This window comes from Bufo bufo, chromosome 6 (genome assembly GCF_905171765.1).
Source record: "Bufo bufo chromosome 6, aBufBuf1.1, whole genome shotgun sequence".
NCBI lineage: Eukaryota > Metazoa > Chordata > Amphibia > Anura > Bufonidae > Bufo > Bufo bufo.
In genome coordinates this window covers 422,209,235-422,221,322 of record NC_053394.1, presented here as the reverse complement: position 1 = coordinate 422,221,322, position 12,088 = coordinate 422,209,235, and the positions used below count along the sequence as shown (strand labels likewise).

The 12,088-nt window shown below is 49.8% G+C and overlaps 1 protein-coding gene across 1 annotated transcript in view; it reads right to left on the bottom strand.

Moving 5' to 3' along the window:
- The window catches only part of LOC121005806 (probable low-specificity L-threonine aldolase 2), a 38,629-nt gene extending 26,907 nt beyond the window's left edge, over positions 1-11,722 (bottom strand). The window contains exons 1-2 of the mRNA XM_040438569.1: positions 11,570-11,722; positions 10,740-10,804 (exon numbers count right to left, since the gene is read on the bottom strand). Coding sequence (XP_040294503.1) covers positions 10,740-10,804; positions 11,570-11,722 — 218 coding nt within the window. The remainder of the gene's footprint in view (positions 1-10,739; positions 10,805-11,569) is intronic.
- Positions 11,723-12,088: the final 366 nt, after the last annotated feature.

Below are 12,088 nucleotides of genomic sequence, written 5' to 3'. Positions count from 1 at the left end.
TCTGTGGATGACACTTATGGGGGGATCTGTGGATGACACTGTTATGGAGGGGGATCTGTGGATGAAACTGTTATAGGGAGGGGGATCTGTGGATGACACTGTTATAGGGAGGGGGATCTGTGGATGACACTGTTATGGAGGGGGATCTGTGGATGACACATAGCATAAGAGGCTATATACGGTATGTGTCATCCACAGATCCCCCTCCATAACAGTGCCATCCACAGATCCCCCATAACATTGTTATCCACAGATCCCCCATAACAGTGTCATCCACAGATCCCCCCATAACAGTGACTGGAGCAGACCTGCTGATAAACACACCTAGGCCACCACCAGTCAAGGTAAAAACTTACAGTTGTCAATAATGTAATGTAGTGTAGGGGGCCAAGTAATGTTTTGAGAATATCTAAAATTAGCTGGTCAAGTAAAACATTGCATGAAACAATCATTAAATAGGTGGCCGACAAAAAGGGGGGTTAAAGGGTGTGGTCAATGGGCTGAGTCAAGGGGGGCGGCAAAATTAGCTTTCGCCTGGGGGGGGTTGGGGGGCCCAGGCCTTGAGCTGTGTAAGGGGCCCCAAAATTTCTGATGGCAGCCCTGGTGAGCTAGGCAAGTGCGCTTATCGGTTACGATCCCCCCTGCTGCGCTGAACTTCCTTTCGGACAGGACACTCGACGAGGGGCAAGCAAAGAGTTCCATGGCAAATTGTGCCAGCTCTGGCCACAGGTCAAGCCTGCGCACACAGTAGTCAAGGGGTTCCTTGCTTTTCAGAGCGTTCACATCGGCCGTTAACCCTATGTAGTCAGACACCTGTCGGTCTAGGCGTTCCCTGAGGCTGGATCCGGAGGGCAGCTGTCGATGGGTTGGCTGAAAGAATGATCTCATATTAGAAGTGACCAACACATCTTCAAACTGCCCTCTTATTGCTTGCGCTGTAGGATTGGTACCCGCAACTGTTTCTCTGTGGGTGGAAATTCCTATGCCAGCTCCCGCAACAGCAGAAAGCAGCATCTCTCGCAGCAAGGCCTGAAAATGCTGCATTCTGACAGCCCAATGTGATGCTGGTAACATGTCCGCCATTTTGTGTTTGTACCGGGATCTAAGTACGTTGCCACCCAGTACTGGTCCTTGCCCTTTATGCTTTTTATACGGGGGTCCCTCTTCAACTACTGGAGCATGAAGGCCCCCATTTGCACTAAATTGGAAGCGCTGGAGCGGCCTGGCTCCTTCTCATCACCCAGGAGAATGACGTCGTCTGTCTCCTCCCGCCAGCCACGGACAACACCAGGGATCCCAGAAAAGTTTTAAGCCTGCTCTTCTTGCTCCTCCTTCTCCTCCCCCCAGGCACCATCCTCCTCTGACTCCTCTTCAGACTCCTGCTGACTTGTCTCAGATGGAGTAGTTCCCCCTGGGAATTTATTCAGCATTGTGACTTCCTCATCTTCCTGCTCCTCGACGGCTTGATCAATGACACAACGCAATGCACGCTCCAGAAAAAAGGCGTAAGGTACGATGTCACTGATGGCGCCCTGGCTGCGACTGACCAGTTTGGTGATCTCATCAAATGGTTGCAGAAGTCTGCATACATCGCGCATGATCAGCAACTGGCGCGGAGAAAAAAAAAAACAAGCTCCGCAGACTTCGTACAGGTAGTCGTTAACGGCACGTTTCTGCTGGAGAAGACTATGAAGCATATGCAGTGTCCCACTACTCACGTTGCTGCGCCATCACAGAGTCACTTGAGTGTGACGTATACTTGCGGATCGCGAGATCTGGCATGCGAACAAGGGAGAGGAGGACAGTCGCAATTACCAGCCAACCTCCATGGGGATAAACGCAAGTAAAGGCCCCGACCTTACTCCTTAGTCTGTGACAATCCTCCATCAGTAACAAGGGGGCATTTAATAAGAGTTTCCTTCAACAGTAACCTCTGGCCTGCACCGCTCGTCTTAAAGGGCCATACACCTGCAAAGGTTGCCTATAGCAACCCCATTAAAAAATTGTATAAAGTCAAATTTAGCCTGCAGCATTTAAATAAACTGTCATTGCCATGTCTTCTCAGGAAGAAGCCGCGCAGCCCGACCTCAGCGGATCCCCTGCAGCAGCCGCAGCTAGCTCCAGTACACCACCAGCTGCTGCAGCAGCCAGCATGATGCCACTAACCATGCCCTACTACTTTGGGGCTCCTTGGTTTCCAGATACTCTGGGGAAGCTCACACCCTAAGAGACTTTAAAAAAAAAATGTGTGCCTTGTTCAGGTTGTACCCTGTCTCCACAGAGCAGCAAATGGAAATACTCCTAGCCCAACTAGAGGGAGCTGCAGTCCGGGAGGTGAAGTCCTGGCCTAGCTCTGAAAGGAGAACACTGGGACAGATCTTCGAGAGACTCTACACCACCTTTGAACCCAAGACCGTGTCAGAGGTCAAAATGAGGTTCTTCAGCACAAAACAAACCGGTGAGTCACTCAGAGACTTTGCATTGTCTTTACAAGAAGCCCTTAGAGCTGTGGTTCAGGTAGACCCCCGTGAGGCAGAGAACCAAGACAAAACTTTGTTTTAAAGAGCTAGCCATTAGCATTATAGGAAAGAGTCCGCCCCCAGAGCCTGCTAAAATTGCTGAAACTCTTGTCCATACGCCTGCTACCCCTTCCACGTGTTGTCTGGTAGCCAGTCAGGTAGCCCAAACTCCAGACCCTGATGCCGTAGCAGCCTTGACAGAACAGGTTAACTTCTTGACAAAAAGCCTTGATGAAGGTGTGCCAGAAATTAGAACAGTGGGAGAAGCCTTTATTATTGGAGGACAAGAGACCCGTACGAAGAGAACTTTTCCCTCCTGACTACAAAGATATATATCCCAGAGGTCCTGGCGGGCGCCCAAATGACCACTCCAACGCCCGCAGGCGACCTGTTTGCACCCACTGTCATAAGTCAGGGCATACGGAACCAAAGGGCTGGTGGTTAAAAGAGAAACCCTCGAGGCTAAGGACCGCCCCTCGAGAGGTAAACCAGTAGGTCCACAAGATCCCAACTGGATGCCCAAATATGTAGGATCCCGTCCGGAAGTAGCAATCCGAATTAACGGAGTTCCTTTTGTCGCCCTACTGGACACCGGATCTCAGGTCACTACCATCCAACGGCCTGCATTTGATAAATACTGGGACCAGAGCCAACTTGCGCAATCGCCAGAATCCTGGTTGGATCTTACAGCCAGCAACGGGAAACCCGTGTCAATACATGGTTATTGGGAGCCAACACTGCAAGTAGGAGAAACCACCCTACCTCGACAAGGTATAATTGTTGTACAAGACGGAGACAAAGGTGGCTCTTCAGTAATCCTAGGAATGAATGTCCTTAGCAATTGTTACACCGAAATGCTTGACGCATTACGCCAATCTATGCCTGCTGCTTTAGCTGCCTCCAAAAGGGTCATACAACAGACCATCCGTGTGTTAAGCGCACAACAGAAATTCGCCAATGATAAAGGGGAAATCTGCTGTGTCCGCATCCAAGATAACCAATCTGTGATCCTTAAACCAAATACCGAGACACTCATATGGTGCAGTGCAGTCCTGGGAATTCAAGGTCAAGACTACAAAGCCATGGTAGAGCCCTTTGCGCTAGAAGATCATCCTCTAGTCAGAGCCGCGAGGAGCTTAGTGACTGTTTCCCAAGGTAAAGTGCCTGTCCGTCTCCTAAACTTGAATGATCACCACGTTACCCTCACTAAACACTATCCTGTTGCTCAGTTATTGCAAATTTCCAGGATGTCATCAGCGTGCCTGCAATTAAAGTAGAACAATCTGCGCAGGGCTCCAGTACTCCTGAACATGCTCCGTCTGCATCATGGTGGGAAGAACTCAACGTGGGAGACAGCTAGTTTATTACTATTCTGCTGTGCCAGGTCAGCGCACCTGTTCATCAGTCTCCAGAGGAAAGAAACGAAGCCCCTTTTCACTTGTTTACTACCATTCTTGATGTTTGCCTGATATTTATATTTGTGCCTAACCAATAGCTTTTCAGTCTCAATAAAAAGTATTATTATGGGTTATGGTACTGTTCTTCATGCCTGCAGGATTGTTCTCTTTTTGTATCTTTCAGGAGACCTTCATCTTCGTGTCGAGGACGACACAGGTTAAACAAGGGGGTTATGCAGTGTCCCACTACCCAAGTTGTAGTATTATGCTTTATATAACCTGTTTTATGCTGCAGTGCATCTTTATGCATGATCCCTGCCTACAGGTGTGTTAGATTGCATTACACTGAGCCTACCACTAGGGGGAGACAACACATCCCACATATATAGCCCTAGTTAGGCAGTTCAGTCCAGTTCAGTTCAGTCAGAGTGAGTTTAGTCTTAGCTATCAGTCTGGAGTCTTCAGCCCTGAGCTGAAGTGGTACACATACTCAGAAAGCACTAAAGAAACAGAGACCCAAAGGGTTACAGCCATCGCTATACGCGCCTTAGGACCTATGGAGTTAAAAGTGAAGGATACACCAGCCTTTGGCAGCTTCACTTATCTGCACTGGGATAACAGGGACCAGCGTAGAAGTCCTCTACCAGTAAGCATAAAACTTATATCATTAATAGCCTGAGAGACAGACATCACACCTATAAGCAGAGGACCTCTTGCAGCTTTACCTCTGTCCCTCTTAAAGGGATGTACTAGAGACTGTTTAATACTTGGATGTAACCGTTATCAGAAGCAACGTTCAGTAAAAGTTATAAGTTGGATTGCACCATCCTTTTCTCAGTCTCCAATTCCTCAGTTAACACTACAGTAAATGGTTGTACCACCATAAAAGGTACTGGCGTCACGACTACAAGGGACCTTGCCATATGGCACATTAATACAGACCATCAAGGGCACCTCGAACCACCATCTGGCCTGTGTCCCTTACACCAGAGTGTGCCCCAGAGAATTCCTGTGCCGTTCTCATCACCTGTGCAGGCCTGCCCAGGGACGACATAACCGTGAGTAACCAGAACTGTATAATTCCCCTGTCGGTCTGGCATACTGCACATATATATGGTGGCGTTCCAGCGCGTCGGGCTGTCACAAATCAAACGTCTGACGGGCAAGTGGTGTCGCCGCTGAACGTCAGCAAGGTGAGCCATGGCCGTGTAAGATCTTCTAAAATGGCCAGAGATTTTCCTGGCCTGCCGCAAGACGTCCTGGACCCAGGGGTGTTTGGCAACAAATCGCTGCACGACTAAGTTCAGGACGTGTGCCATGCACGGCACGTGTGTCATTTTGCCCTGTTTCAGCGCGCTCAGCAGATTGGCACCGTTGTCGCACACCACTTTACCAACTGTCAAATTGAGCGGGGTTAGCCACTGATCGGCCTGTGACCGCCGAGCTGAAAGCAGTGCAGGACCGGTGTGGCTCTTGGCTTCCAGGCACAACAGCCGCAGCACAGCATGGCAACGTCTCACCTGGCACGTCAAATAGGTTCTGGGGAGCTTGGGGGGTGCAGCAGAAGCGGTGGTAGTGGAAAAGAAGGAGTCAGCCGAGGAGGAAACGGAGGATGGAGTAGGAGGAGGAGAAAAAGAGGCAGGCCTGCATGCAATCCATGGTGGTAACACCAAATCCACACGGGAGCCACGGGTTACATGCTTGACGGCCGTCAGAAGGTTCACCCAGTGGGCATGTACCTTCCCTGCCCGTGTTTGCTAGACCACGTGTCTGTGGTCAAATGTATCTTGGTCCCGACACTGTGTGCCAGAGATATATTGCCGCTGAACGTGGCCATATAGCTCTGGGATGCCCTTCTGAGAGAAATATTTCCTTCCGAGGACCTTCCATTGCGATGTGCCAATGGCCACAAATTTTCTAAAGGCCTCCGAGTCCACCAATTTATATGGCAACTAGCAGTTCCAACAAGCCAGCGATCAGCTGTTAGGCAAGAGGATTATCCGGCGTCATCATTTTTTTTACGCTCCAACATTTGGGCCACGGAAGCCTTCCTTCTGCCAGATGAACAACGGCACGGTGGAAGGTGCAGTGGAGGACAAATGGGAGGAGAGAGGAGAAGGAGAAGAGGCAGGACGTGGAGTGCCGGGAGTGTGGCTTTGTGGGTTCTGACGGCGTTGCTCCCACTGGGCTCGGTGATAGGAGACCAGGTGCCTTCTTAAGGCGGTCGTCCCTAGGTGAGTGTTGGGCTTACCGTTACTTATGTGTTGACAGCACAGGCTGCAGATGGCAACACTATTATCAGCAGCTGACACATAAAAAAAAAGCCCACACTGCGGAGCATGTGCCGGCGTCCTGGGAGCGCAAGATGTGACCGTGCATGGTGGATGGCTCGCTCCAGATACATTTGCAGTCTGCTTTTTTTCTCCTGTGCACTGAAAATTCTGCCTGCTTCTCCTTCTACTCCTCCCTATCTGCTGCTCCGTCTCTCCCTCTGAACTCCACTCCTCTTCCTCTCTTGTGGGCACCCACGTGACGTCCATCAACACGTAATTATCATCACCTTCACCACCACTGACATTAGAGATCTCGGAGTAGGCAGCAACAGCGGGGACCACCCTCCTTGGGCTGATCTGGGTACTGCCCTCAGACCGCTGGGTGGCGGCCGTTGCTACCTCCTCTTCCTCATCCAATGCCAAGAATGGCATCAGTAAGGTCTGGGAATGGATAGGAAAATAATTCCTCTGACTCGAGTGGAGGGGCTATGGTGGTGGTGTCTTTGGGGGTGCACACAGCAGAGAGTGAGGAGGGTGCAGATACAGAGGATAAGGAGGGTGCGGAAGGCTGAGTGAGCCACTCAACCAACTCTGGTGCGTCCTTTGACATAATCGCGCGCACCTTCTCCAACTTCCCACTTAGGCTCCGGCCTGGTGCACCTGCCCGACCCCTACCACCCCTGCGGAATGGCCGGCCTCTTCCTCTGCCTGTCATTTTCAAAATGACCCTGTGACAAAAGTCCCTATAGAAGAGCAGTATTTGTAGAAGCAGGTATATAGAACCCCTTAATCAGTTTTTTTGGGGGGCAACTGGTATATCACACCAGTTGCAATTAGTTGTTCCAATGGTGTTTGTCACTCTGTGTAGCTGCGGTATCTCAGAAGAACCGCACACAAATGCTGCACTATACAAATGCACTATATAGAAAGTATGTTATTGGTATATCGCACCCCTGCTTCAATCAGATTTTTTTGGGGGCAACTGGTATATCACACCCGTTGCAATTATTTGTTCCAATGACTTTTCTCCCTCTATCTAGCTGCGGTATCTCAACAGATCCGACACAACTGCTGCACAATACAAATGCACTATAATATACTTTCTATATTATATTATAAGTATATCGCACCCCTCAGTATGTCACACCTATCGATAGCACACCTATACCAGTCCTTAAAAGGACTTTTGTGGCCCTATTAGCTAGCGTTTGGTGTCCCTAACAGCCTGTCCCTGCTCCACACAGCAACCTCTCCCTACACTGGCAAAACACTTAATGTAAAATGGCGGCAAGATCAGGTTTATTTATAAGGTAGGGGGTATGTCCATGTGCTGAAACGTCTCAATTTGCTGTCCTGTACCACCTGATGGATGTGTCATGGGTCAAAGTTCTGCACAATGCAAAGAATATGGCACCAGCGGACATCGCCATATGTTCGCCTGTTTGGCGAACAGCGAACTAGCAAAATTCGCTGCGAAACGACCGCCGAGCGAACTGCAAGGCCATCTCTAATCTCCAGTGAGCACCCGGCTTCCTCAAATAGCAGGGGTGCTGGGAGTAAGACCCCTGACAATCTCCTGAGGATAGGCCATCAATATGAAAATCCTGGAGAACCCCTTTAACAGGTGCCAAGTCCCCACTTCCGAGGCTTCTTTGGGGATCCCAACTAATCACACCATTGTATGCAGGTCATTGGTAGAGAAACTGCTTTAAAGGGGTGCTCCACAGCAATTGTCACCTAGAACGGGGGTCTCCGACATAGCCTTTGAATGGAGCAGCAGGATGCACGACTAGACCCCCACTCCATGCAGCCCTTCCCTCGGCTGATCCAATACGGCAGGTGATAATTTTTTCTGGCTGGAATACACCTTTAAGGTCATCACCCAGCCATGGGCGTCTGCAGAAATTTTTCCAGGGGGGGGGGGGGGCATAATTTTATTGACATCCATGCTCTGCTTGTTTCTGAGAATGTAATGGAGGAGAGGGGCATATTCATTATCACAAAGTATAATAACGCATGAGCTGTGCAGTGGTGGATCCAGAGCCTGGTCTCGGGAGGGGCACTTCCAGATTATTTTCTGTCCGCCGCCACAAAACAATGGTGCTTATAGAAAAGACTACACAGTGTAGCGGTATACTGTATATTGTGTGGCACAGTGTAGCGGTATACTGTATATTGTGTGGCACAGTGTAGAGGTATACTGTATATTGTGTGGCACAGTGTAGAGGTATACTGTATATTGTGTGGCACAGTGTAGAGGTATACTGTATATTGTGGGGCACAGTGTAGCGGTATACTGTATATTGTGTGGCACAGAGTAGAGGTATACTGTATATTGTGTGGCACAGTGTAGCGGTATACTGTATATTGTGGTGCACAGTGTAGAGGTATACTGTATATTGTGTGGCACAGTGTAGCGGTATACTGTATATTGTGGTGCACAGTGTAGAGGTATACTGTATATTGTGTGGCACAGTGTAGCGGTATACTGTATATTGTGGGGCACAGTGTATGCTATATGTGTATAACATAAACATATTTCACATGAAAACTTACAATTACTTGGCTTGGCCCTTGGATCTCGGACACCACTTCAACACTTTGGCCGGGGGCTCGGTGGAGCTGATGTTGTGTTTTATCCTAATGAGAAAGATTTCATAATAAGGATTTGGAGAAGGGGCAGATGGATAGCGGAGCAGGGAGAGGCTGGTGCTGCTACTAGGGGCTCATACCATGGGGGAGTTATAAAGCCCATCATAATGCCCCCCAGTAGAAATAATTCTCCTTATAATGTGACTGGGGGCATTACCACCTTGTAATGCCCCCAGTTGAGCTAATGTCCCCAAAGTGCCCCCATAATGTGCCAGTATAAAATAGCCTCGGGATAGTAGATGCCCCTATAGTGCCCCCAATAATGTGCCAGTAATAAGTGCCCCCCATCATGTGCCAGTAATAACAGCCCCCCCATCATGTGCCAGTAATAACAGCCCCCCCATCATGTGCCAGTAATAACAGTCCCCCCATCATGTGCCAGTAATAACAGCCCCCCATCATCTGCCAGTAATGACAGCCCCCCTTGTGCCAGTAATGACAGCCCCCATTATGTGCCAGTAATGACAGCCCCCCATTATGTGCCAGTAATGACAGCCCCCCATTATGTGCCAGTAATGACAGCCCTCCATTATGTGCCAGTAATGACAGCCCCCCATTATGTGCCACTAATGACAGCCCCCACATTATGTGCCAGAAATGACAGCACCCCTTTATGTGCCAGTAATGACAGCCCCCTCCCATTATGTGCCAGTAATGACAGCCCCCCCAATTATGTGCCAGTAATGACAGCCCCCCTATTATGTGCCAGTAATGACAGCCCCCCTATTATGTGCCAGTAATGACAGCCCCCCCATTATGTGCCAGTAATGACAGCCCCCCCATTATGTGCCAGTAATGACAGCCCCCCCATTATGTGCCAGTAATGACAGCCCCCCTATTATGTGCCAGTAGCCAGAGCCCCCCATTATGTGTCAGTAGCCAGAGACCCCCATTATGTGCCAGTAGCCAGAGACCCCCATTATGTGCCAGTAGCCAGAGACCCCCATTATGTGTCAGTAGCCAGAGACCCCCATTATGTGCCAGTAGCCAGAGACCCCCATTATGTGTCAGTAGCCAGAGACCCCCATTATGTGCCAGTAGCCAGAGACCCCCATTATGTGCCAGTAGCCAGAGACCCCCATTATGTGTCAGTAGCCAGAGACCCCCATTATGTGCCAGTAGCCAGAGACCCCCATTATGTGCCAGTAGCCAGAGACCCCCATTATGTGCCAGTAGCCACCAATATTGTACACAAAAAAAAAATAAACACTTATACTTACCTCCATGTCAGCGATGCGATGCAGGCCTCTTCCGACCTTTGTCCCACGCTGTACGGCTCAGGCGGCGCGATGACGTCATCGCGTCGCCTGCGCCGGCCTCTGATAGGCTGCCGGCCTAGTGCCTGCAGCCTATCAGAGGAAGGCAAAGGGACACCTCCCCTGCCTCAGCACAGTCACCTGTATCGCTGTCCTGAGGACGGCGATACAGATGACTATGGAGATGAACGCTTCCACAATGGAAGTGCTCCCTTGAAGTCCTGAGCTCAGCAGTAATGAAGCTCGCAAGTGTGCATCCCCTGCAGCCCGGATCCTCCTTGCCCGCACCATGTCACCCCAGATCTCTACAGTGTGCTCATGGCAGCGTCCTCACTCCTACTTTGCTGTTTCATTTGCGTCTAATTACTGCGTGTGATTTTTTTGCGTCGAATTACTCGATTCAATCGAGTAATCGTTTCAGCCCTAGACTGGACCTTCCTCCGACTTATTATTCATAGAAATCCATAAATGATCCAAAATATCCCACCTGGACATGCCGCACGAAGGGAATATGATGCATTGCGAGAGAATAGCGCAGTGTTCACATTGGTCAGGTTTTCCACAAAATCATTTTCGATCTTGGTTCATCGCGTTTCTAGACACAGACGCAACGCTTTTTGGCCGTTTTTTTTTTATTTTTACTTCTCGAGCGTCTTTAACTTTTTGGGAACGTGACAGGTGGCGCACAAAGTTGTTGCCTGGCGGGACTGAGCAGGAAACGCGACACTTACGTCCTACGCAAAAATTCACCAATTAGCAAAGCAATCATATACAATACCCAGCCGCCGAGCCCCCGAGTCTCTCCCCTCATAGGGTTATGTGTAAGTAACTCTTTGGAATTTGGAGCCTCGGGGGCCGCCACGTTGCATTGTGGACAATGGCACGAAATCTCTCGGCATGCAGCGGGGCAACTTTACTACGCGATTAGCCCCGGGACTACACTTCCCGTGATATTCTGGGCACCATTGCCAAAGGTGGGTGTGGAGGAAAGGTGAGAGGCATGCTGGGAGCTGTAGTTTAATCCCCGCATGCAGCGGGCAGCTTTACTATAGGTTTAGCCCGAGACTACATTTCCCATGATGCTCCAGGTGCTACTGTCACAGGTGGGTGAGGAGGAAAGGTGAGAGGCATGCTGGGAGATGTAGTTTAACCCCCGGGGGGCTAGTGAAACTCTATGGCAACTCTCTCTTGAATCCCAGTTGCTCTCGTTATAAGCGGTGGTGGTTTGAGGACATGGAGTGGAAGGAAAATCACATCTCATGAGACTCCTTTTTTGCCAGAACCTCCCCTAAAGATGAAGGCGGATATAGATCAGCTGTTGCCCCCAGCAACCAATCAGATTTCAGCTTTTATTTTTACTAATACAGGTTGAGAGATGAAAGAATGGATCTGATTGGTTGTTAGGAGCAACGGCTCCACTCCCTCTGCAAATGGAGGAGCATGCTAGGAAAATGGACAGCCCCTTTAATTACCCTAATCAGTCTTTCTTCAGAATGAGAGTCGTAGTGACTACCATGAGCGAGGTTTATATCTGTCGTCACCAAACGTGAAGCAGTCTCTTCATCCGATTGTGTCCTGTGACCTGAATTCTGAGGATGCGGCATCTTCTCATGATATTGCGCCATTATCTCCTCTACAGTTGTTGAAGGGCTTGTTGAAAGCAAGGTCCTAATAGATCGGTTGTCACCCAGCTTTCCTAGAGTTCTGAACGGCAAACGCCTATTTATGAAGCACTGGGTGTATAACTAGCGGGATATGGAATGGACATGGATTTCGGCGTTGTACGTGTCAGCCATATTGCATACAGCGCCCAGAACATCCAGGAAGCTCCTGATGAAAAGGGACAGACCTCCTGGAATCCCAAAAGAGTTGCCAGGTCTCCGGGACAGAGCATGGAGGGCTGCCTTCTCCTGTGGCACCGGGATTCAGTGTCATTACATGCAGCCCCGCTGCTCGTTCAAATGGGGGGGGGGGGGGGGGGCCTAAAAAAG